This window comes from Sitophilus oryzae, unplaced genomic scaffold (assembly GCF_002938485.1).
Source record: "Sitophilus oryzae breed Bouriz unplaced genomic scaffold, Soryzae_2.0 scaffold_1621_pilon_pilon, whole genome shotgun sequence".
NCBI classification, from domain to species: domain Eukaryota; kingdom Metazoa; phylum Arthropoda; class Insecta; order Coleoptera; family Curculionidae; genus Sitophilus; species Sitophilus oryzae.
This window is the reverse complement of record NW_022146305.1, coordinates 93,680-118,366: the sequence shown is the minus strand read 5'-3', so window position 1 is coordinate 118,366 and position 24,687 is coordinate 93,680. Positions and strand designations below refer to the sequence as shown.

Here is a 24,687-nt window from a genome sequence, read left to right as displayed (position 1 = left end):
TATACAGGGTGGTCAGAATTGTATTCGGTAAAGTATTCTGCAGAGAGAAATAAGTAAAAAAGTTCGTGTAAATGTATGTTCTACAATTTTTAGTTTCGGAGATACAAGGTGAATTAAAAGTTTCATTTTTATTTCGATTTTTCAAATTGGATCGATAAAACACTACCAAGAAGCAATTAAATGCCAGAATTAATACTTTTAAACCGTTTAGTTTAATGCTTTCATTAACAATCCAATTAGAGTGTGTTTTAATTGTTTCAAATTTTCCCGCTTTTGTATTTAATTTAATATCATGCTTATACAGGGTGGTCCGAACTGTATTCCGGAAACATATTTTGCAGATAAAAATGGAAAGGTTTTTGTGCCAAAAAAAGTTCAACAGAAACTGTTTTATCATGATCTTTTTCAAAGAAAAAATTATGATTAATTTTAAATAAATAAAAAGTTCCGAATTTATAATTTCAGTCAAATAACAATCAATATTACATGTTTATGTTTGTCAATAATGACAGTGTATTGATGATTTCCATTATAAATATCTTGAGAACGGTTGCTCGTAGCGATTTTTACCATGAGATATTTTTTACATTAAAAATGGCGGAAATATATATTTTTTCACTCAGCAGTTTTATACAGGTACAGACGAGAAGTTATTACTCTTCAAAACAGTAAAACACATGTATGTAGCGCCCCCTTCAAGTAGGAGTCATATTGACATAGAAATGAAATTTCTCACGTCAAAAAACACCAATTTTCATTCAAATATCGAGGTTAATTCAGAAATTATTTGGAAAAAATCGAAATAAAAATGAAACTTCTACACCCTGTATCTCTGAAACGGATCATTTTAGGACATATACATTTATACAAACTTTTTTACTTATTTTTATCTGCAGAATATACTGCCAAAGTTTCCCTAATACAATTCAGACCACCCTGTATAGTTTACAAACTAACCAGCTAGTTTGTAACCTAGTTGCTGCTAAATAACACCGTTTTTTTAGTTAGTTTGTAAAATATCTGGTTATTTTTAAAACATGCACACAAAAAAATCCATAATAGATATCATAATTTTCGAATAACAGAAGATACAATGAACGGAACATTTTTCACGCAATCTAATCTTCGCGGTCTGTAGAATTCGAAGAACGCCAACACTTGAACGGATTTACTTTGAAGAAAAGAACGGACGTATGGGGAAGAAAGCCTTTCACCCAGCTCCGAAGTCACGCCTATGACAGATGCGATAATATAAGGAGTCAATGTCTTTGACTGTCGTTAGTTTGGTGTTGTTAGTGAGTTGGTTTGGACCAGTTTAATTCAAAAGCAGAATGAAGAGATTCACTGTAAGTGCTTAGCGAAAAACGTGCGAAAAAGGATATATTCTTGGAGTTTTAGTTTATTTTGTGAAGGCTACATACTGGGGGTTAATGCATCGGCTCAGGACATACAGGGTGTCTCAGGCTGAGCGTGTATTAGGAGTTTCTAGAGAACTAAAATATCTATGACTCTACGTCAAGTTATGTAAAAAAAATTATTTGGTCATGTCATATATTGTGACACTTTATTAAAAATCAGTGTATCATCGATTGTTATTATTAATAATATCAACTATTAGATAACACTAAAGCGCAAAAATACGAGATATGTTTTTCTAAATACACTTTTTCGGCAATGCCCGAAAAAAATACACAAATCTAGTTTTGAGCAAGGAATATTTCCCAAATTCGAAAAACCAACTAACCAATGAATTAACACTTTCCAAATAACCACGCTAATCAACTCGCCAAATAACTAAACCAATCCAACCAAAAAGAGTGAAACCAATGCAATCAAATCACACTACAGGGTTGTTCACCACATACGACACGGAATATTGTAGCTAAACGAATAGATTTTTATAAATTGTAAGTTTTGGGTTCGTTGAAGGACTATTAGAGCTACAATTTAAAAATAGTTTTACAAGATACAGAGTGTACCAAATAAGTAAAAAATATTATAGTTGTATTTTTTTAAATGGAACACCCTGTATATTATTCAATTTTTGGATTCTACGATTGAAATAAAGGTAAATTTGATTAAGGTTTATCACACTTAAACCTTACCGTTTTTTAAGTATTTTCAATTTTATGAAATTGCAGTAAAAATTTTAAGGTTTCATTTCTCCAACGGTATCAAAGTTTTTAATACTAAATATTTACTGACGATTATTTATTGATCAGATATTGTGTTGCAATAATAAAAATTTTACTACCTTATACAGAGTGTCCAAAAATGTATATTAAATAATTACTAGCTTTAAACGGCAATAACTTGTTTAATTTAAATAGAACACCCTATATATTTTAGGTGAATCAGATGCACAATATAATTGTCTATTAAATTGTATTATACCAGTTTTACCCATCTCTTCAAGTTTTCGTAGAAAATGCATTTTCTTATAATTTAGACCTTATTTATCAATATACCCATGGAATATTGACATTTCAGATTTTTTTAAAGCAACATATATGTATAAAATGTATTGCAAGCCCATTGGTATACAAAAAAAACTATTTAAATCTTTGTGAAAGAGTATACCAATTAAATATACATATCCATTATTTCCGACCAAAAATTAGTTTTAGTTTAATAATTAATAAAGTATTCTAAATAAATGTGTGTGAATTTGGCTCAGAATCAATATAATAATAAGTTATGAAGATGAACGTTTCTGTTTTTATAAATAAGCATTCGTCAAAAAATGAAATAAAATGTATGAAGTGTTACTTTTTACCACACTGTCAAATACACACACAAAATTCAGTTTTTTAGCATTTGGAGCAAATATTATTAATCAACGTAAACAGTCAATTAATGTAGTTTGAATGCTGGGATCATATTAATTGGTCCTTGTTAACAAAAAATATTTAAATAGTTGTTTTTATTTTTTAATGAAATAAGCGAACTATATCGACAATATTAGTATCTGTACTCTTTGAAAAAATAATCTAAAATGTCAATATTTCATAGGTATAGTATATAGTATAGGTATAAATGAGGTCTAAATTATAAGAAAATGCATTTTCTACAAAAACTTGAAGAGATAGGTAAAAAATGGTTATAATACAATTTGATAGACAATTACATTGTGCATGTGATTCATGTAAAATATATAGGGTGTTTCATTTAAATTAAACTAGTTATTGCCGTTTAAAGCTAGTAATTATTTAATATAAATTTTTGAACTCTCTGTACAAGGTAGTAAACTTTTTATTATAGCAACACAATATCTGATCAATAAATAATCTTCAGTAAATATTTAGTATTAAAAACTTTGATACCCTTGGAGAAATAAAGCCTTAAAATTTTTAGTGCAATTTCATAAAGTTGAAAATATTTCAAAAACGGTAAGGTTTAAGTGTGATAAACCTTAGTCAAATTTACCTTTATTTCAATCGTAGAATCTAAAAATAGAATAATATACAGGGTGTTCCATTTAAAAAAATACAACTATAATATTTTTAACTTATCTGGGACACTCTGTATCTTGTAAAAATATTTTTAAATTGTAGCTCTAATAGTCCTTCAACGAACCCAGAACTTACAATTTGTAAAAATCTAATCGTTTAGCTACCATACTCCGTGTCGTATGTGGTGAACAACCCTGTATAAGCAAAAAAAATCGAATAAAATTAATTTTTCGGGTTTGGGAAATATTCCTTGCTCAAAACTAGATTTGCGTATTTTTCTCGGGCATTGCCCGAATTCCATTCTTCCATTATTGAGCGTAATATTTGTATTATAGGAAATTTAAATAATTAGTTTTCTGACAGATGGAAATAAATTTTCTGATTGTTTGACACTTAACATCAAAAGAATCTAGATAAAATCATGAAAAATATACGTTTCAAAACTAAATTTTAAATAACTTTAAAACGATTTATTTTAGGTAAAGGAACATGTATAATCAAAAAGCAAGGAGTTGGAAAACATTTTCACTAGTGAAATAAAAAAAGTGGGTTTCAATTTGAAAAAAATGATTTATGATAATTTTTAATCGGTCATTTCCATGACAGCTACGTCCAGTATTATATGACATTCAAACTATTTAAATTTTGAAATAGATATCCCTATATCTTCTGTTTATGTTACAGTGGCTGTGGCAAGCACTAAATTTGACGTTTAGATTATAAAAAAAATTTTGACAGCCAGTTTTTTTCGTCCAAAAATTTAAGTATTTTTTTCTCAAAGTCGGTTAATGTTAGATATAGTGTGTTTGATATCAAAATTCATAAAATTTTACAGAGAATTTAAGAATGTAGTACCCATTTAAAATAAGAAATTGTTGTCGACTTCCGTCATTCCGGAAGTGCCACCATAATGAAAATATTTTTAGTCGATAGATCTCGTTGTGAAACAAAGATGTGCAAAAACTCTTCAATCTAGATATTGCAGAAACTTATACTGCACGCTGGGTCTGTCTGGGACACCCTGTATATATATATATATATATATATATATATATATATATATATATACACACCCTGGGACACCCTGTATATATATATATATATATATATATATATATATATATATATATATATATATATATATATATATATATATATATATATATATATATATATATATATATATATATATATATATATATATTTTGTACCATTGCGATAAAAAGTAGTACAACAAAATATGATTTAATTTGCTGGTCTATAATAAAATATTTTCCTTCAAACTGACAACACAGTGTCATGAGAATTCTTGTGTCAGTTAAAAAATTTCGATATCCTTATAGACCAGGAGTTCTCTCTGGGACTACTAATTCTTGTACTATTTTTAGTAATAACTAAGTTTTTAGTAATAACTAAGTAATTGTACTAAGTCTTAGTAATAGGGTTCACATTTTTACCCTTTGGGTACGAAACCCTAAAAAGATCATTTTGGGATGTGGTCTTGTTACAATTTGTTTTTCTAAGATTGTGCACCCCCAAAATAATAAACCAAGTGCCGCTACTGATTGTAACACGTAGAAATACAAATATTCCCGACTCAAAAATAAAGATACCCGTCGAGTATACGTTACACAAATTTAATTTTCCAAATTTCCGTAATAAAAAGAGCGAAATTAAAAATAAAGCGGGCTTGGGTGAATGGGTGAATCCCCCGTTTTAAACTACATGAAATTTTACAATCCGCCATAACTTTTGCTGTTTGAAAAGTCTGTTGTCGTATGCCCTCTGCCAAATGATACTCATCCGTCTGGACGGTCTTGGAAATATAAAAATGGAGGGTAGAGCAAGAAATATAAGAAAATTACGTTTGTTGTTTACTCGTTCTATACTGGAGATAAAAGAAGATAATGTGTCCAAAATATAGTGTGTCCAAAAAAAAATAAAAAAGCAATATAATATTTCACATTTTTATGATTTTTTTTTCTAGAAGGTAGGAGGCATACAGGGTGAGCCTTAAATAAATGCAAATATTTTTAAGGGTAGTCCATATTATTTTTAAACATGTCCATGAAATTTTTTGTATTTCGAAAATTTGGAAATTTTTGAAAAATTTTTTGGATTTTTTTTAGTTTTAAGTTAAAAACATAATTTCTTGATAACATGGCAACATACAGTATGTCCCCGGATTGTCTTTACAAGAGGAATTTTTTTTATTATTGACATTTTGAGAAAAATGCATTCTTCATAAAAAAAAATTGCTTAATCTAAAATGGCTAAGTAACTTAAAAATCAAAACGCGTTTCTATGGTAATATAGCTTTGTTTTCATTCTTTGATAGATCATGGTACAAAGAATACAAGGTATGATCGATAGCGGCTCCAATTTCGTTCAGTTCGCGCATACCACCTGTGACGTCACTAGGAAAATAAGGAATAAATAAAAAATAAAGAAAGTTGACAGGAGATGCAGGAGATCTGCATTTTTGGGGTTATGGTTAAGAATTGTTTATTTTTAAAACTTTTTAGTTCGTTTAATTTAATAATTACTAAAACCAGCAGTTCCAACTATTAACATGGATTTGGACGATAATAGGTAAAAATACTAAATTTATTTCTATATTCAGTATAAAATTGTTTATTAGGTTTTTAGTTTGCGATGTTTATGGTAAATAATTTTCATTTTTATTGCCTCTGAATTCACATGAGGACAGAGATGAGGATATCTATGGAAAAGTAACCACAAGAGGAATTGTTACATCATTTAAAAAATGTTGGGAAGTTTATTGTTTCCCATCGAAAAGTAGAAAATGCCAATGCAGAGGGAACGTATTGTAATTGTGATAGAAGTAATTCCAAGGGTGAAGTTTATTATAATTAGTGGAAGTAATACCAAGGGTGAAGTTTATTATAATTAGTGACCTGTGCTTCTTTTTATATGTAGATGTTTCTGGTTTTGAGAATAAATCGGTTGAACGACACCCAAAATTTAAAGGAAGTATTTGCATACCCAAAATATGCCCATCAAGGGTTATATGTATAGCTCAAATTTCCTTTAATGGTAGGCAATTATTCAATGCAAATTAACTTTTTAAGTGACTGAAATATTAAATAGTTTACAATATGGTATATCACTAAAAATATATTACTTTTAGGTACAATTAGGGCCCGATACATTTCAAAAAGTAGAATATTATTTTATATTAAATGAGGTATTGTACTAACAATCAATTTATATTAATAACGGAGATTAAAAAATAACAGAATAAATAGTTCTTTTTTTTATACTACAAAAATAAACTATAGAATACAACAGTATTTAAAAAAAATAAATAAAAAGTGATGTTCCGGCCGAGATTCGAACTCCGGTCTCTCGGTTCCTAGCCCGACTCCTTATGCACTGCTCCACAGTAACTTGTTTAGCGATAATTCAATGACGGTATATAAACAAAAAAACCAGGTTTATGTTGTTTTAACAATATCTTGACGATTTGAACTGGCGCGCGGAGCGTGCTGACCAATAGCGCCTGTTATCACCTGTGACGTAGCGACCAACCTGCGCAATATCATACCTTGTATTCTTTGTACCATGTTGTTAGATAGCTTTTCATAGAATTTTAATTATCGTAATATTTTTTTTGTTTTAAAATGTTAAAGAATCAAAAAAAATTATTTTTTTCCATAGCAACTGTTAAAATTGCCTTATATCTATCAAAAAATGATACGTTAACAGCGAGGATAGGTTAAAAACTTTATTTCTTCTCGCACGTTTTTTAATTGCTTCCATTTTTGAAAATTTTTGTATTTGAATTATTTTTAATGATGAACTATTAAATCTGGTTGCCAGAAGATATGTTTTCAGTGATACTTGTGTGACTTTCCCATGCATTATTTGGTTATAAATAACAGGAAATCGAATTGATATTCCAGGACACGTCGTCTGGAAATATTTCAGCCACGTTTTTTACCAACAAAGTTTTTCTTCTTTTCCTTCTTTTTGGCTTTCTCCATTCTCTATAAACCTTAATGTAAAAGGCTTGTAGTCCGATCGTGCCAAAACATAGAAAATTGAATCTTAGCGACCCGAAAACACGACGAAACTCGCGCTAAAAACGCTTTAAAATATCGACTGTAGATATGGCCCAGTTTCGATATCGACAGATTCTGTTAGGAACGTGCAAATTAGGACGATTTTTAAAAATATCGATACCATAGCCAAAAAATATTTTTGCAAATCACATTCGGAAAAATATTTTTTTTTCCAAAATACGTAGTAGTTTTATTTCCACGGAATATTAGGACACTCTGTATACAGGGTGGTCCGAACTGTATTCCGGAAACTACGGCAGCATATTCTACAGATAAAAATAAGTAAAAAAGTTCGTATAAATGCTTAGTTTGGGAGATACAGGGTGTAAAAGTTTCTTTTTTATTTCGATTTTTTTTCAAATAATTTCTGAACTAACGTCAATATTGGTGTGTGGAAGTATTTTGACACGAGAAATTTGATTTTGATGATTCAATATGACTCCTATTGGTAAGGGGCGCCACCTACATGTGTTTTAACTGTTTTGAAGAGTAATAACTTTTCGTCCGAACCTGTATAAAACTACTAAGTCAAAAAATATACATTTTCGTGATTTTTTACGTAAAAATTGTCTCTTGGTAAAAATCGCTACGAGCAACCGTTCTCAAGATATTTAGAATGGAAATAGGCAATACATGTTATTATTAACAAAAAATAAACACGTTGACAAATTCAAATTTCTCATGTCAAAAAACTTCCAGACACCAATTTTCATTCAAATATTGAAGTTACTTCATAAATTATTTGGAAAAAACTCCGAAATAAAAATGAAACTTCTACACCCTGTATCTCCGAAACTAAGCATTTTAGAGCATACATTTATACGAACTTTTTTACTTATTTTTATCTGCAGAATATGCTGGCGAAGTTTCCGGAATACAGTTCGGACCACCCTGTATATTTTTTGACCATCTATTCCTAGATGATACTCATTTAAAATCAACTTAATATTCGAGACTATTTTGTTAGTCTCTTTACCACAGAACTAATTTGGTAGAATACATAGAATGGTAAATCAACAATAAAAATAGAAGATAACTATAATAAGCCACTAGAAGAGAACCAAAATAAAATAAAATAAATTCGACTTCTGTGTATGAAAGAGATAATTCTGAGATAGAAATAATATTGAGTTATCGCGTTTAATACGTCTAAGGGCATTAAACTTAATCCTCTGGAGCAATAAAAATAAGCTTTTTATATAGCTGAAATATTGAAAATAAACTTTGCAGCAACGCGACGGATCTAGGGATGGACATTTTTCTAGAAAAATCGATTTATTAAATTGATTTTAGATTGCCTTTAATAATAAGATACATTTGTACAGGGTGGGTCAAATTCGACGCTTTTAAATGGAAACACCCTTTTCTATAGGAGATAGACTAAAACTAATATCGGTGTCTGGAGCTCAATTTTTGTCAAAAACATGATGGTGAAAACCGCACATCGATATCTGTTACCGTTTCGGAGTTACGGGGTGTTTTTCAAAAAAACTCTTTTGCTATGGAAAATTTTGTATTTTTATGAAAACATTTCCAAAGCACCTTTTTACGTAGAGTTTAATGGTTTAAGTATAATTTTTCTAAAATTAATATTTTAAGAATTATCAACAAAAAATTTGATTTTTTATATGGGACACCCTGTATATTTTTAATTTATTGAAAAGAATTTAAAATTACCTTTCCAAAAATATAACATACTTAATATTTTGCTTAATTCCTTTTCGAGATATAGAGTATATAAAAATTCGCCCGCTTTAAATAGGCTTTGAACGGCACAGACTGTAATGCAAAAAAATTCTAGCTGTGAGTCAATTAAAACGAAAATAATATTTGCTATGAGAGATGCAGAATTTTATAACAATTTAAAACATATTTAACCAACATCAACACGAGTTCACGTTGTAATAAGGTTTGGTTTGGAGAATAGGAGATTAGAATCGCACCAAGATTTAATGGTGCGTAAGTCACTGGATATAGTCACTATATATCACAAACTATGATATAGTCACTGGATATAGTTACTATATATAGTGCCGTAACATCTGAGCCGCTCCAAGTGAAACTAATATCGTCTGCAAAGAGGCAGATTTTTACCGCTAATGTCTAGATTTGCAATGTCGTTGATAAACACCTGAGGGACACCACATTCTATAGGCTTACAAGCAGACATAGACGATCAATCCTCACAAGCTGCCTTCTGTTGCCAAGATATGACTTAAGCCATTCGAGCGGCACCCCTCTGAATCCATAGTATTGCCAATTTAAACTTAAAAATGATTAGTAATTAACGAAAAATTATATTATTATTATACGAATTATGGATTAATATTATAATAATTAATAATTTTATTTCCCTGATGAACATAGTAGCAAAAACCCATTTCAATCACTAAAATAATATTTTACACATAACATGTTATAAAATGCGATAATTGCAATTATTATTAATTAACATAATTTTCAATTTCATAATGCTTTTAGGGCAAATGCGATGGACAAAAAACGCATGCTATTCAGAACGCTTACACTGACAAGAGAAGCCCACAATTTATTAATTTTTACGCAAAATAAACCTGTCGTCATATTAAAATTCATATCGATTTTGTATGGTATATTAAATACAGTAGTTGAAGAACTATAGGGATTAGAAGAAATAGAATGACCCAATATAATCATAGTAAAAAATGGTTAAAAAAATATTCTAAAATGTGAAATATACAGGGTCAAATGTCTTTACTCTCAATGTTCAATATACAGGGAATGATTTTTTTGCTTAAATTTTGAGAACCAATGGATCTTTTCGGGGTTTTCTTTCTTCTAAATTTAATATATTATCTACGTTGCCACATTATCAAAAACATTATGCGTTTTTAACCAAGAATTTTAAAAAAATTCCAAAAAAAAATCCAATTTTTTTTTTGCGAAAATAAACTCATCAAAGTGCTAATCGGCACAGTTTAATTTAACTAACTATAGTTAATTTAATTCACTATAGTTAATAGTTAAACAAGATTTTAGTTCTTATTACTTATATTGATACTTTAGATTAAAATTTTTAGTAAATTCTGCTATATCCCTTTGATATTTCTAAAATCTGGAGGCTGGAGGTAAATAAAGGTTGTTCAATCAATTAGGGAAGATTTCGACAGACACAAAACACAATTTAGATGTGTTTTGTGTCATTTTTTGACCGAAACCCCATGCTTGACATTTTTGTTTGACACATTTTTGAATTTGATTTGAAAATTTGCCGATTTTTTTGGCTTTCCTGAACTTATTTTACGTTATTTATTATTTATTTTATAATTTGTTTTGTTCAGAGGTAGTAAATCTGAAAGAATATTGTGTCACAACTTAAATTAACACTGTCTTGTTAACAAATTATCGAAAAAGACTATAATAGAAGATAAAATATAGAGAAATAAGTCAAGTAAGGGAATAACTTGTCACTGGTAAGCAGCCTTATAATGTATGTTACATGGTAGTAAATTAATCAATTTAAATTATTCTCGTCCATTATATTCTCAAAGAGGATTTAATTAATTTTAGGTATATAACATTATATATAAAAAAGTTATGGAATTTTGCGCAGAATCTAAAAATAAAATAAAAAATAGGGTCTTGCATTTAAAAAAACATATGTTATATCCGCCACACTTTTTTGAAGCACCTTGTATACTTTATAATAATTTTAAAATGTGTATCTTAACCTTCCCTATAACTTTCATATTTATTTTTTTTTTGTAAACCTCGAAACAAGTGAGATAATGGACTTTACTCTATCGTTGACTCACCCTGTACAATAAAGCTTTATTTATTTATTTTTTATGTATTTTAGTGTTTTTATTTAATATAATAGACTAATTTAAAGTTATTTTGTTTCGGTAATTTACGCATTTTCTTAAACAAACATATTTTTATATTTAAATTAAACCTCGCATTGTTTTGAGCTTAATATAAAATATTTTTGCTGCACTTTAAAACACGCTTTTGCTTATTATGGCGAAACCAACTGGAATAAACGATTAACAAAAGAAGAAATAAGAATTATATTTAATTATTCACCGGAGTGCAACTTTCACGAATTGGCCATTTTGCGTAACTGCAGAGCAAAGAATTCTTAAGTGGTGCTTTCAATTCTTATTTTTTCTTATTTTGCTTTAAGTACTATTGTTTTCGAAACACTTAACAGTAATTCAAAGGGCAAAGATCGCATATCAACTTTCTTCTTGAATATTGTTTTATATACAGGGTGACGTTCTCGTTAATGAATAAAGGTACAAAGATGCGGCTTCCCCTAGGAAATGCAAGACCTTGTCGTTGGTGGGGAAGCTCCTGGTCAGGTGCTGGGGGGAATCCCCTCTAGCACTTGGCTTGGTCTAAGAAGCATCTCACTCATCGTCTTGTCCCTGACTGTAGTGTCGTGGCCAGGGAATTGCACAAAGACATATAACGATACCGGGCGGGGCTACGGACAGCCTCAACCTTGGGGCACCGGGGGGCACCTCATTGTATTTTACCCCTTACTTCTACATGTGGAGTATTTTTACCCCTTACTTCTACATTTTACCCCTTACTTATACATGTAGAAGTGGACCGACTGTCCCTAGCAACTCATAGGAACACTATGAGATCTGATAATAATAGTAATAAAAACATCACCGGTGAAGCTGTGGGGAAACCCCCTAGCGACACTGGGAACAGTAACAATGAAAGTTCCAAGGGGCCAAACCCAAAGAGAACTACAGGAGAGGTGGCTGACACTTGCGTGAGACCATCCTCCGCAAGTGGCATACAAGCTACCACCTCCTCCAAGGGTCGGGAGCCTACCTCCTACCTCTAAACCCAACAGGCGACACAAGCTACCGTTTCGTCTACCCGGCCTGGGTCGTAGCTCCTCGACTGTGAGGGACACGGGTCTCCGTAGGAAGTCCTGGGACTGTATGATGAGTTATAACTCAAGAAAGGGGGACACTATAGATATCTAAGGTCGCAGAGATTAACCCCCCTCCAACTTATTCTAATTCTAATTCTACAAAGATGCGGGTTTCACTGGTTTATGAAACTAAAAATGGTACACACATATTTGTCGTAGTTAGTTCCTGAAGTATAGAGCGGATTTGAAATTTTGCATTTTTCGACACCCCTCGTATCTTATTGGTTTTCAGGATTAAATTCTGTGCAGGGCCGGCGGAAGGAAAATATTGAGACCGGGCGAGAACCCTATCTGGCGCCCCCCCCCCCTCCATAACAGTTATTATAATTCTGTTTTTCCTTCAGTCCTATACTTTAACTACAAACTAAGCATATTTATGCTACTTTAACAATAAATTTTCACTTAAAGATACTTCAAAATTCTTCTCTTCGTTCAATCTTTCATGAAAATTACTCACTCCTATAAATTTTTTATTTTTTTAGATAAAAAAACGAGTTTTGGTATGTTAGTATATGACATATATTAGGTTTGATTGACGTATTCAATGGTTTTTAGTTACTTCCTGTTTGACCGGAAATGACTAAAACTTTTGATTTTTAAATGCACCCTCGGTATATTTCTACTTTATTTCAAAAGAAAATTGACATTCTGAGTAGGATGGCATATCATATGTCAACTTTTGACATTTTCGTTTAAAAAATCGTATTTTAAATTTTAATCTATAGTGCCAGGGCTGTGTTAAAAATAAACAAATTATAGGGGGAGAAACTTCTGAGACGCACTCGGTATATAGAGCATAAGAAATAGAATTCCAACTTCGGCAGTCTCGTTCTGGTATAAGTGATCTTTGAAAACATAACAGTATTTAATTGGAAGCAGTTGCATTATTTTTTATTATATTTTATTATTAAGAATTTAAGAAAATTTTCCTTTCTTTTTCTTAAACAATTACATATTTAGTGCAGAATCAGTATTATGATCAGACAGTTTTGTCGGCTGCAAAATGAGGATCAGCCAATGTTTAAGATGCATTTCTTTGTGTGATTCCTCTATTGAGAAAATTTTACGATTTTGCTACCATTTTCAGTGTATTACTACATATTCAATCCGGAACAATCAAAACCATCAAAAGATTGATATCTTTCCCACTACTAATTAATAAATTAATTTAATTAATGAGACAAACTTATCAGTTTTTTTTATAATAAGGATATCGGGATCCTCTTCAGCTTCTTGCGAATGAATATTTGCCGCATTTTACTTTAGGGCATATCAGCCACTAATAACAAATAAAGGGTGTAGAAAAAGTGCAATTTTGAGCGGTCAGTCTAAAACTCTTAATTTTGCTGGCTCTTGACCCAAAACAGTTTGTTTAGAAATTTATAAAAACGAGAATTATAGAAAGAAGGATTATTTACAAAAAGTTGTTAGCTTTTGAGTTATAAAAATGCCACGAACAAATCCGATTTATATTTTTTTATTTAATTTTGTTTAATATTCTTCCACGAAAATTAATTCGCAAATCCCAGTATCGGATAGAGCACTCAAAAAACATATAGAATAGAAGAAATCAAAACTACCCCAAAGCTTTCGTGCTAAGGATTTTTTTGAGCATAATTTCAGTAAACTATAATAGGATACATCTAGGATATAGTATAGTGTTTATAAGGTTTAGTCAGATATGTGGTGTGGTAATAGCTAATGTGTTAATGTGGAAATTGACAGTACCGATTAATTATTGAACTGGATATTCGTTACTATTTGTTTAGATTACTGTTTTTAAATATTTTAGTTGCTGCCGTGGCGCCTTTCGTTTCTGGCGCCCCGGGCAGCCGCCCGGGTCGCCCGACCCTGATTCTGTATTGCCAGGAGTATATCTTTACCTTCTTTTCTTCAGTTTCATTCATATGCTCCAATTCGTTGAGGTCTCCTTCAGTGAGTTCAACAATATAAATAAATAATAGCCTTTATTGTCAAAAAATTTTACAATTTGTAGACAAAGGTAAAGTTAACAAACAAAGTAAACAGACAAACAAACAAAAGAGAATACAAAACATCGTCTTATTGTTTAAAATAAACATTTATAAATATTTACAATGTCAAAGAATAAAAAAATAAAAATAAGATTCAAAAATATTTACTAAGTTTATAGTAAATATCAATGACCTCTAAATAAATTCATTTCGATGTCATTGGTAAATATAGTAACAGCAAACATTAGACCAGTGTTTACAAAATCAAATTCGATTATCAAAATATAAGTCATTTACGACGTAGATCGCCTTGTCTAGTAAATAAGATTTCAATGCTTTGCGAAATGAAGAAAGTGATGTTATGGATTTGATTTCAAATTGCAGGTGATTGTGCATTTTTTTTCGAGTTGTATAATCTTGAACTTTTAACTAACTCTGAGCGTTGGATAGGTAGATAAAATAAAGATCTTGCTCCGCGTTCCTGAGTGGATAAATGTGAGATGGCCTGTCTTGAGAAGCTGATACATGCTTACGTATCAGGCAAACGGATTCAAATATAAATAAGGAAGGAAGAGTTAATATTTTTAATTTTTTAAAAAAGTCCTGGCAATGAGTTCTGCTGTTTAGTCCCAGTGAATATCGAACAGCTCTATTCTGGAGCTTGAAAATGCGGTCAAATTGAGTCGTACAACCCGTACCCCAGAATGGAAGTGTATAATAAACAGTTCTAGCCACTGACCAGTTAAGCACCTTAGGAACAGATCTTAATGCAAAACAGGCAGAGATTAATTTTTTCGACAAAACGTCGATATGCATGTCCCATTTCAGAGAATTGTCTACAACAAGCCCTAAGCATTTTACAGTATATGTAAGATATAATTTATAAGAATATAAAAGTGTACTGCTAGTGGTACTTCTTTTATCCTTATAGACACAGTAATTTAAAATAGAATATAAACTTGTTTACAAATCTTCGAAGAAAGATATTTGAATATTCTCTATGCTAATCAAACAACAATTTTTCAGTTTAGTTCTTTTCAAATACCTGAAATTTACATAATCACTTCTGAAATTTGAACTTCTAATGAAGAAATGGCGTTTTCTTAGAACAAATTCAAGTTTTGACAAATGAGCTGTTGATAGGACCTCGACCTATTACAAGAAGAGAAAAAAAGAAATAATTACCTTTTTTGTCAAAATTTATTTATTAATTCAAAACAGCCATTATTCACGATCTCTAATCTTTGACAAAAGGTAACTTTCCATTTTTATAAACACACATACAATGTAGTATCTCACGATTCTCTTCCACTTTTACCATGCCGATGGTGTAAATCTACTTTTACTTCCCATAGCCGGTTATTAACGCCGGACAGACTGAAAAAATCGTATCATTTCCCTTTCTATTAATATCGTTATTAGGTATTTATAATAACGATGGCAGTTGATTTTAGCAGATCTATGAGGAGAAAGTCGATAAATTAGTCGAGTTAAATCATGTTTTAGACGCTGTGATTTGAAAGGGATGTGTGTATAGTCAGAATTATATATTCTGAGGAATTTACTGCATGTTTGTTATGTATTTTCTATGTTTTAGTTAAAATGGAAATGAAAGTTTAAAGCATTGTTTGATTTTAATCAGTAATCTTCATTTTCGTTGCTCAAAACCTTAATTTATTATCTACATATATAAAATGCTAATGTTTATCTGTGTCGTCTCTACCGAAGTAACGATTTGCTCTAGAAAGTTGCTTTTTTTACTAAAAGATAGCTAATTGGCTCTTCTAAAAACTGTCGTCGCCGGATTTTTTGTTTTTCATTTAATTAAATAAAAATAATAAAAATAATTAATATCGTGGCGGATGCGCCAGGCTTCAACTAGTTTATTATAACTACATATATCAAAAATCATAGTTTATATATATTTTTGTGATTTTAGGGAATAATTTACATATTTTACATATATTCAGGGGTGTCATAACATTCCGTAGATATTCTACTACGTATATATTTAGAGTCAAAATAAGTTAAATCTAAAAATAAAAACGAAAAAAAAAATTACAAATTGAAAAAAGGTAAAAAGAAAAGGAAATAACAAAATATATAAAAAAATTAAATAAATTGATATCTAAGAAAATCTTTATCTAAGGGGTAGGAAACCTTACTAGTATTTTGAAGAGTTTTTTTAAGTATATTTAGAGTCAAAATAAGTTAAATCTAAAAATAAAAACGAAAAAAAACCAAATTGAATAAAAAAAATAAAAGAAAAAAAATATATATATAAAAATAAAATAAATTAAAATCTAAGAGGTAGGCAAACTTCGTGGTATTTTGAAGAGTTTTTTACGTATATTTAGAGTTAAAATAAGATAAATCTAAAAATAAAACGAAAAAAAAACAAATTGAAAAGAAAAAGAAATAATAAAATATAAAAAAATAAAATAAGTTAATATCTAAGAAAATCTTTAGCAACCTTAGTAGTATTTTGAAGAGATGTGAATTCTTCATTGAATATCGGCATTATACCGGGTGAGTCTTAAATAAGTGCAAATATTTTTAGGGGTGCGGTGGTATATTTCGATCTTAGAAAAAGACAAGAAAGAAAATCCAAAAAAGATCCAGTGGTTCTCAAAATTTTATCAAAAATAATTTTTTTGGAAATTTTTAAAGTAAAATAACTCGGTTATTTTCGATTTATTTGAAAAACGGTAAAGAGAAAATATGTTTTTTTTATCGAGATCTACCAGCCCTGAAAATATTTGCACTTATTTAAACTCCAAACCCTGTATACTGGCTTTTAGAAGTGTTAACCAGTGTTAATTACTTTTGTCTCACTCTGTATAACTTTTTAGGTTATGTTTTAATTTGATTTAAAGTACAATCGGTATTTTATCTACTTATTTGGCTGTACCGGGTAAATTCCAATTTAGGTAAATTTTATTGAAATTTGAAATGTATTCTTAATTTTAAAAAATGTTAAAATATGTCAAAAATTTTACTTTTTAGTCTCATATGCTTCTCTAATGAAACTTACCTTTGTCTTTTTTCTAGAATCCGAAAATTGATTAATAAATAGGGTGTTCAATTACAAAAAACATAACTTTAACGTGTACTGTTTTTTTGGGGAAATTCTGTAGAATATATTTTTAAAAAATGCTTTAAGTTAACCTAGATATACTCACAAAATTCTATTTCAATACAAACTGTCGTTTTTGTGTAATGTAATATATTTCAACCAAAAAAATAAATTAAAAAGCCTCTTTTTTAAAAATCTACTTGAGCCTTTTTCGATTCCAAAATTGCTTCTCACCGAATTAGGGCAAAACGATATGATATATTACCTGCCATAGGAGCATTTTTCTTATTAATATTTGCATATTTAACGCCTCTTTTTGCAGGAAGCCTTCCCAAAGAAGCTTCCAGTTATATAAAATTGAAAAGCCAATTGCACGGGCTTTTTTTTTTTGCCAAACCAAACCAAACCAAACCAAATCAAACCGGGAAAAAGTAATTTTATTTGCACCGTTTGTAGCGAATATACATATAGAATTACACAGTGAAACGGTTAGATGGAATTTTGCCAGGGTTTTGTTTACGTATTTTAATAGTATAAGCGCCCGTGCGTTGTTCCATTTAGCATTTGCATACAGCTACATATCAGTGTCATAAAGAAAAACATACACAGGCTCAGTAACATGGATCGTGCTAGAACAATGTTGAATTTTCCGGGGTATAACTGGGCATGAATGTTTAATTTAATAGTAAAAGTGCATTAGATTAACGTTTCTTTAATCTAATAAATTATAATATACAGGATGTTTCAAAAAACGTGTGCCATCTCTCGTTGGGAGATTCCTCACGTTAAAATAAGATTTATTTTTCATATCAACATAGGTCCGATTCTGCTTTGTTTCGTAGCTACAGGGTGTTAAAGTCTAAATAATTTTTTGATTTATTATAATTTTCTTTCAAGTACTTTTAGAGATTTGAATGAAATTTTGAGGTTAAAATTTACTACGATTGCTACATAATTTAATGCTTAAAAAGTTTACAGTTTAGGGTTGGAACCTTTGGTGTTACACAGCAAAATAAAAACTAGGAATTTGATATCTATAGGAAAAATACGACCACACGCAGATATATTCCTAATGAATCACATCATAGTGTTGAACATAAAATGGCTAGTTTAAATTTCTTAGTACATAGATTACTTAGTTTCCCACTTTCCAACGAAAGATATGAAATAGAAAGAGATTACATTAGGAATGTAGCTGAGTGTAATGGATATTCTCCTTCACTAGTTGATAAATTAATTAGAAAACGTAGGTATAGGTTAATGATTTCTGAAAATTCGACTTTTCAAGTGGAGAAAGATACGTCTAAATATTTTTCGATACCGTTTGATAGAGAGTTATCCCGTGGTCTAAAGGAATTTTTAAGAATGTCAATTATAAACTTGTGTATAGTGCTAATAATAAATTACAACAATTATTAGGTAATCCAAAAGATAAAACACCTCCACTGGAAAGGTCGGGTATTTATGAAATTTCTTGTAAAGATTGTAATCAGAAATATGTTGGGCAAACTAGGAGATCAATATTAACTAGATTTAAAGAACATTTAGCTCAGATAAGATATGGTAGACCGGATAAATCTTGCGTTGCCGAACATATTGTTGATAATGAACATTGTATAGATCTTAATAATTTAAAATTAATTAAACAAGTCTCAAATTACAGGCAATTAGATGCATATGAAAGCATCATAATTAATAAATGTAAAGATAGTATGAACAGAGTCAACGGTCCAATTCCTTCAAGTTCTTTGTTCCTACTACTCTAGTGGCGGAAATCTAACTGTTACGCTCAGTTTGCTCTCAGACTCGGTTGGCTAGATTTTGCCACGCCCACTCGGTGCCCACTGAGCGAGTATATAAACGCTCAACTTGTAGATTGTACTTTAGTTTATAATCATCTGCTGATGATGCTAACATGGTTAGCGAAACGCGCGTCCAGTGTAAAAGTAAAAGTGTTTTGGTGTATTGTGGTGATTTAGTGTTTTTATTTTGCTAAAAAAGTGTCGATACATTTATCAGGGACGTGCATGTAGGTTATCACTAGAATATTTTTCAAAAAAAAAACATATGCGCCACTGCCTTTTTTTGTTTTTGACAGGTCGTTTAAAAGTTATGTCTTGATATTTTGTCGAATTCGGCTTCCTTGATGAGATAAACGCAATTTTATTAACCACAATTAATAAAATTAATAAATTGTATATTTTACCTAATTTATTATTAAATATTATTACTATTAGTCCCACTTACAGCAATTTCAAATAAAAAAATTATGGTATTTAAGATAATTACAAAAAACCTAATTTTTAACATCCTGTAACTCTAAAACTATGCATTTCCATACTCATGGTTATAGGAACTTTTCCTCATATTTTTTATCAAAATATTCCAGTGATAACCCATATGCACGTCCCTGGTGAATATGTCGACACTGAAAAAAATTATAATAAATCGAAACAATATTAAGATTTTAACACCCTGTAGCTACGAAATAAAAATCAGAACTATGTTGAACTTGTTGAGAGGCACATGAGCAGTCGAGAGAGGCACATGTTTTTGAAACACCCTGTATAGGTCTACATATTTTCTGGGCTTTTAATTATCACAGTTTAAAAAGAAAAATTAATCTCGATGCTTCAATAACTAAACTGTACCTTTATGTACAATACCCCAAAGCTTGTACAATAATTATAAACAATATATAGACTTATACAAGGTAAATATTTACATATATTAAGCTCCGTTTTGGGGTAGATTAAACCATACGCTACATTAAACCGAAACTAATGTTCTTAAAACAATGCTCTTGCTATAAAGCTATACAAATTTAGCAGACGCTGCTATTGATTCTATCTCTAATTATTTTACTGGTACTATATACAAGATTGATTTAGTTCAGATACACAAAGCATGTCTATAGATTTGGACTGGTATGTTGAAATATCTTCAATTGTTTACAGAAATATTCTCTTAGCGTGTTAAAGACACTAAATAATAGGTATAAAATATTAACATAGAGAGACTAGAAATTTACTTTTTGAACAACTACAAGATTTTTTTAAGTAACAAAACAATAGTTAAGCACAAATTTGACGAAATATAGTGTGCAGTAAAAAAATACTGGCTAAACAAGTATCTATCAGAAAAAAGAATACCGGCGGCATGATATTTCTATATGTGTAAATGTCGATGGAAAATTGAGTTAATTTGTCGTAAAATTTGTCGCCGAATGGCGGTATTTTTATTATATTTAGCAACAACCGAAAAATTTAACTCGTTGTTTGGCGGTATTCATGCTAATTAATAGGTAAAACTGTCTAACGCCGGTCTTTCTTTTGTCAATTATCTATACCGCCGACAAAAATTTACCCAGTTTATAAAAACTATTGTATAGTTATTTTTCAATCGATTCTACTTTAAATTATGATTTTGTTAAAATTTATACCGCCGAATGGCGGTATCCTTTTTATATCTAACACCGAAAAACACCTGCAGTATTCATGTTAATTAATGGTAAAACCGTCTAACGGCTGTATTTTTTTCGTCAATTATCTATACCGCCGGCAGAAATTTAGCCAGTTTGTAAAAATATTTTAATGTAATTTTTTAATCGATTCTACTTTAAATTATGATTTTGTTAATAATGTATACCGCCGAATGGCACTATTCTTTATATATTTAGTAACAACGTTCTTGAAAAATTTACCTAGTTGTTCGGCGGTATACATATTAATTAATAGGTAAAACTGTCTAACTTTCTTTCGTCAATTTTTTATACCGCCGGCGGAAATTTAGCCAGTTTCTAAAATTATTGTAGAATAATTTTTCAATCCATTCTACTTTAAATTGTGATTTTAACAAAAAATTATACCGCCGAATGGCGGTATTCTTTGTATATTTAACACCAAAAAAAAATACCTCGTGGCGGTATTCATGTTAATTAATAGGCAAAACCGTCTAACGGCTGTGTTTCTTTCGTCAATTATCTATACCGCCGCGCAGGCGGAAATTTAGCCAGTTTGTAAAATTATTTTAATGTAATTTTTTAATCGAATCTATTTTAAATTATGATTTTGTTAATGGCGGTATTCTTTATATATTTAGTAACAACCGCCGTACTTGAAAAAATTTCCTAGTTGTTTGGCGGTATTCATATTAATTAATAGGTAAAACATGTGGTAAAACCTTCTAACATTCTTTCAGCAATTTTCTATACAGCCGGCGGAAATTTAGCCAGTTTGTAAAATTACTGTAAACATTTTTTAATCCATTCTACTTCAAATTATGACTGGTAAAAAATTATACCGGCGGTATTCTTTATATATTTAACACCAAAAAAATACCTCGTTATTCGGCTGTATTCATGTGAATTAATAGGTAATTAGCAAAAATTTAGCGTTTGTAAAATTATTTTAATGTGATTTTTTAATCGATTCTACTTTAAATTATGATTTTATTAAAAAAGTATACCGCTAAATATATATATTTATATATACGGTATATTATATATACCGGCGGTATTTTTTATATATTTAGCAGCAACCGCCTTGCTTGAAAATTTTACCTCGTTGTTAGGCGGTATTCATGATAATTAATAGGTAAAACCGTCTAACGGCGGTATTTCTATCGTTAAATGTCTATACCGCCGGCGGAAATTTAGCTAGTTTGTAAAATTATTGTAAAGTAATTTTTTAATCGATTCTACTTAGAATTATAGTTTTTTTTCTGTTTTTTTTCAGTGTTCAGTCGTTTTCGCAGTCCTTCTCCTAGGAAGCGCCCATGGTAGCGGTATTGAAGAGCATGGAGGCAACGATTTGGGTGGACATGGCGGCTACGGCGAAGAAGGTCTTAGTGGAGGAGGCTACGAAGGAGCCGGAGATGGAGGTACATTCATTAAACTTAATTTTTTCAATAATAATTATATTTTATCCTTTTTTGTATTCACATTCACTATTAGTTCGTAACTAAAATCATTTTATCGTCTAGGTTATGGTGGAGGAGGTTACGAAGCTTCATCCTCAGGAGGAGGCGACTCCAGCTGGCAACCTGTAGGAATCCACGGCCAAGACGGAGGCGTAGAAGGCTTCGACCACCAACAACCCGAAGTCCAAGTGGAACACCAGCACATCCCCACCAACAAAATCGTCAAAGAAGAATACTACCCCGTTCCAGTAGTCAAGAAGATCGGAGTCCCCATTCCTCACGCCGTTGGAGTTCCCACACCTCAAGCCATCAAAATAGGAGTACCTCAGCCTTACGGAGTTCAAATCCCGGTACCTCAGCCCATTGCTGTACCAATCTATAAGCTGGTACCTCAAGAAATCGAGAAGAGAGTCCCTATTACCGTTGAAAAGCTTGTTCCGATCTATATTCCCAAACCTGTCAAGATCGAAATCGAGAAGCATCATGTAGAATACATTAAGAAGCCTTATCCAGTTCATGTTCCGGTATATAAGCATGTTTACCAAGAGTCACATGGTCACGGAGGTCATGGCGGACACTAATATAACACTATCAACTTTTGATTTGGACTGATATCCCTCATTTTGGAGAGACTGTTAATGAATTACTTGTTCATATTTCCTCCTTGTGATTTTTCCTAGTTATTTTATTATTTCCCATATGACGTTTCCTTTGATTTTCATTTTTTTACTTCCTATTTCCTCATTGAATGACTATGATGTATGATGTATTATCTCCTTGCGTCGAGACTTAATGTTATTGTAAATATGTTGTTGCCTAGGTATTTAAGTTTTTTATTGTTATCTTTAATAAAAAAATATACCAATTAATATGTATATGTGTATTTTTTCTTTCTTATATATTTAGTAGGGTGTTTTTTGCTGCTGCCCTTTGAAATTTTAGTTTTTGCTCTATAAAATTATCCAACGTAAACAAGCTATTAATTTTTAATTTAAACCTTGCCGGAATCATGATACTTTTCCCATATAAATAACATGGGATTTTCTGACCTTTGGCATTTAATTTTTTATCTCCAAAGCAAATGAACCTACAGCTTCGACAAAGACATATTCTAATACAGAATTTTACGCTCTACAAAAAAGGTATCTTTGGTTTTTTCCATAAAAACATTCCTTTAAAAGTTATTCGCGGTCAAAGTTATGCACATATTTTATAATCAAATTTTTCTCTCATTCACTGCAAATTTTAATTGCGCCTTTTGATTTTGACTAAAAAGGATCTAGAGCGATACTTTTTTTAATAAAACAATATTTCTTTACCAACTTTAATACGGAAAACTAATATTGCGCCATCTATGATCAATTGATCAAAACTATAATTTAAGGTTATTGTTTCATTGCCTTTCAGTTTTCGTAAATATATGTGTCAATTGAAAAGAATGACAAAGTTCGAGTGGTTTTTATCTTAAATATTACTTATATCGACTTAATTAAATTAATTTAATTAATTAATAATTTAATTTAATTAATTCGATAAAAGTAATATTTAAGCTAATTTACGAACACTGAATGGCAATAAAACAATAATTTTAAATTATAGTTTTGATCAATTGATCATAGATGGTGCAATATTAGTTTTCTATATTAAAGTTGGCAAAGAAATATTGTTTTACTGAAAACAGTATGGCTCTAGATCCTTTTTTAGTCAAAATCAAAAGGCGCAAATAAAATTTGCAGTGAATGATGAAGAGAATGAAATTTTGATTATAAATTATGTGCATAATAGTAATAATAATACTTTATTTCTAAATTACAATATAAAAAATTGTGGTAGAATAGTCAAGACACAAAAACTGAAATAATTACAAGCATAATAACAAAGAAAATAACCTATACAATAGTATATCATTATGGTATAACTAAATAAAAGAAAAAAAAACAAAAAAATATACCTTTTACGTACGCATCTATGTGAAAACGAAAAAATACTGTTACAAACAATATCTTTTTTTTCCATAATTTTGACCACGAATAACTTTTAAAGGAACGTTTTTATGAAAAAAACGAAAGAGATCTTTTTTGTACGGCTTAAAATTTTGTATTAGAATATGTCTTTGTCGAAGCTGTAGGTTCATTTGTTTTGGAGATAAAAAAATATTCCCTGCACGGTTTAAATTAAAAATTAAGAGCTTGTTTACGTTGGATAATTTTTTTAGAGCAAAAAATAAAATTTCAGAGCGCTGCAG

The 24,687-nt window shown here is 30.3% G+C and overlaps 2 protein-coding genes across 2 annotated transcripts in view; one reads left to right on the top strand and one right to left on the bottom strand.

Moving 5' to 3' along the window:
- The window catches only part of LOC115880277 (nephrin-like), a 275,606-nt gene that overhangs the window by 190,851 nt on the left and 60,068 nt on the right, over window positions 1-24,687 (bottom strand). The window lies entirely within an intron of this gene.
- Window positions 1,289-23,317, top strand: LOC115880286 (ATP-dependent RNA helicase DBP2-like). The gene is made up of 3 exons (XM_030897468.1): window positions 1,289-1,346; window positions 22,259-22,403; window positions 22,506-23,317. Exons 1-3 carry the CDS (start codon window positions 1,332-1,334, stop codon window positions 23,021-23,023), a joined length of 678 nt encoding a protein of 225 aa, XP_030753328.1. The 5' UTR covers window positions 1,289-1,331; the 3' UTR covers window positions 23,024-23,317.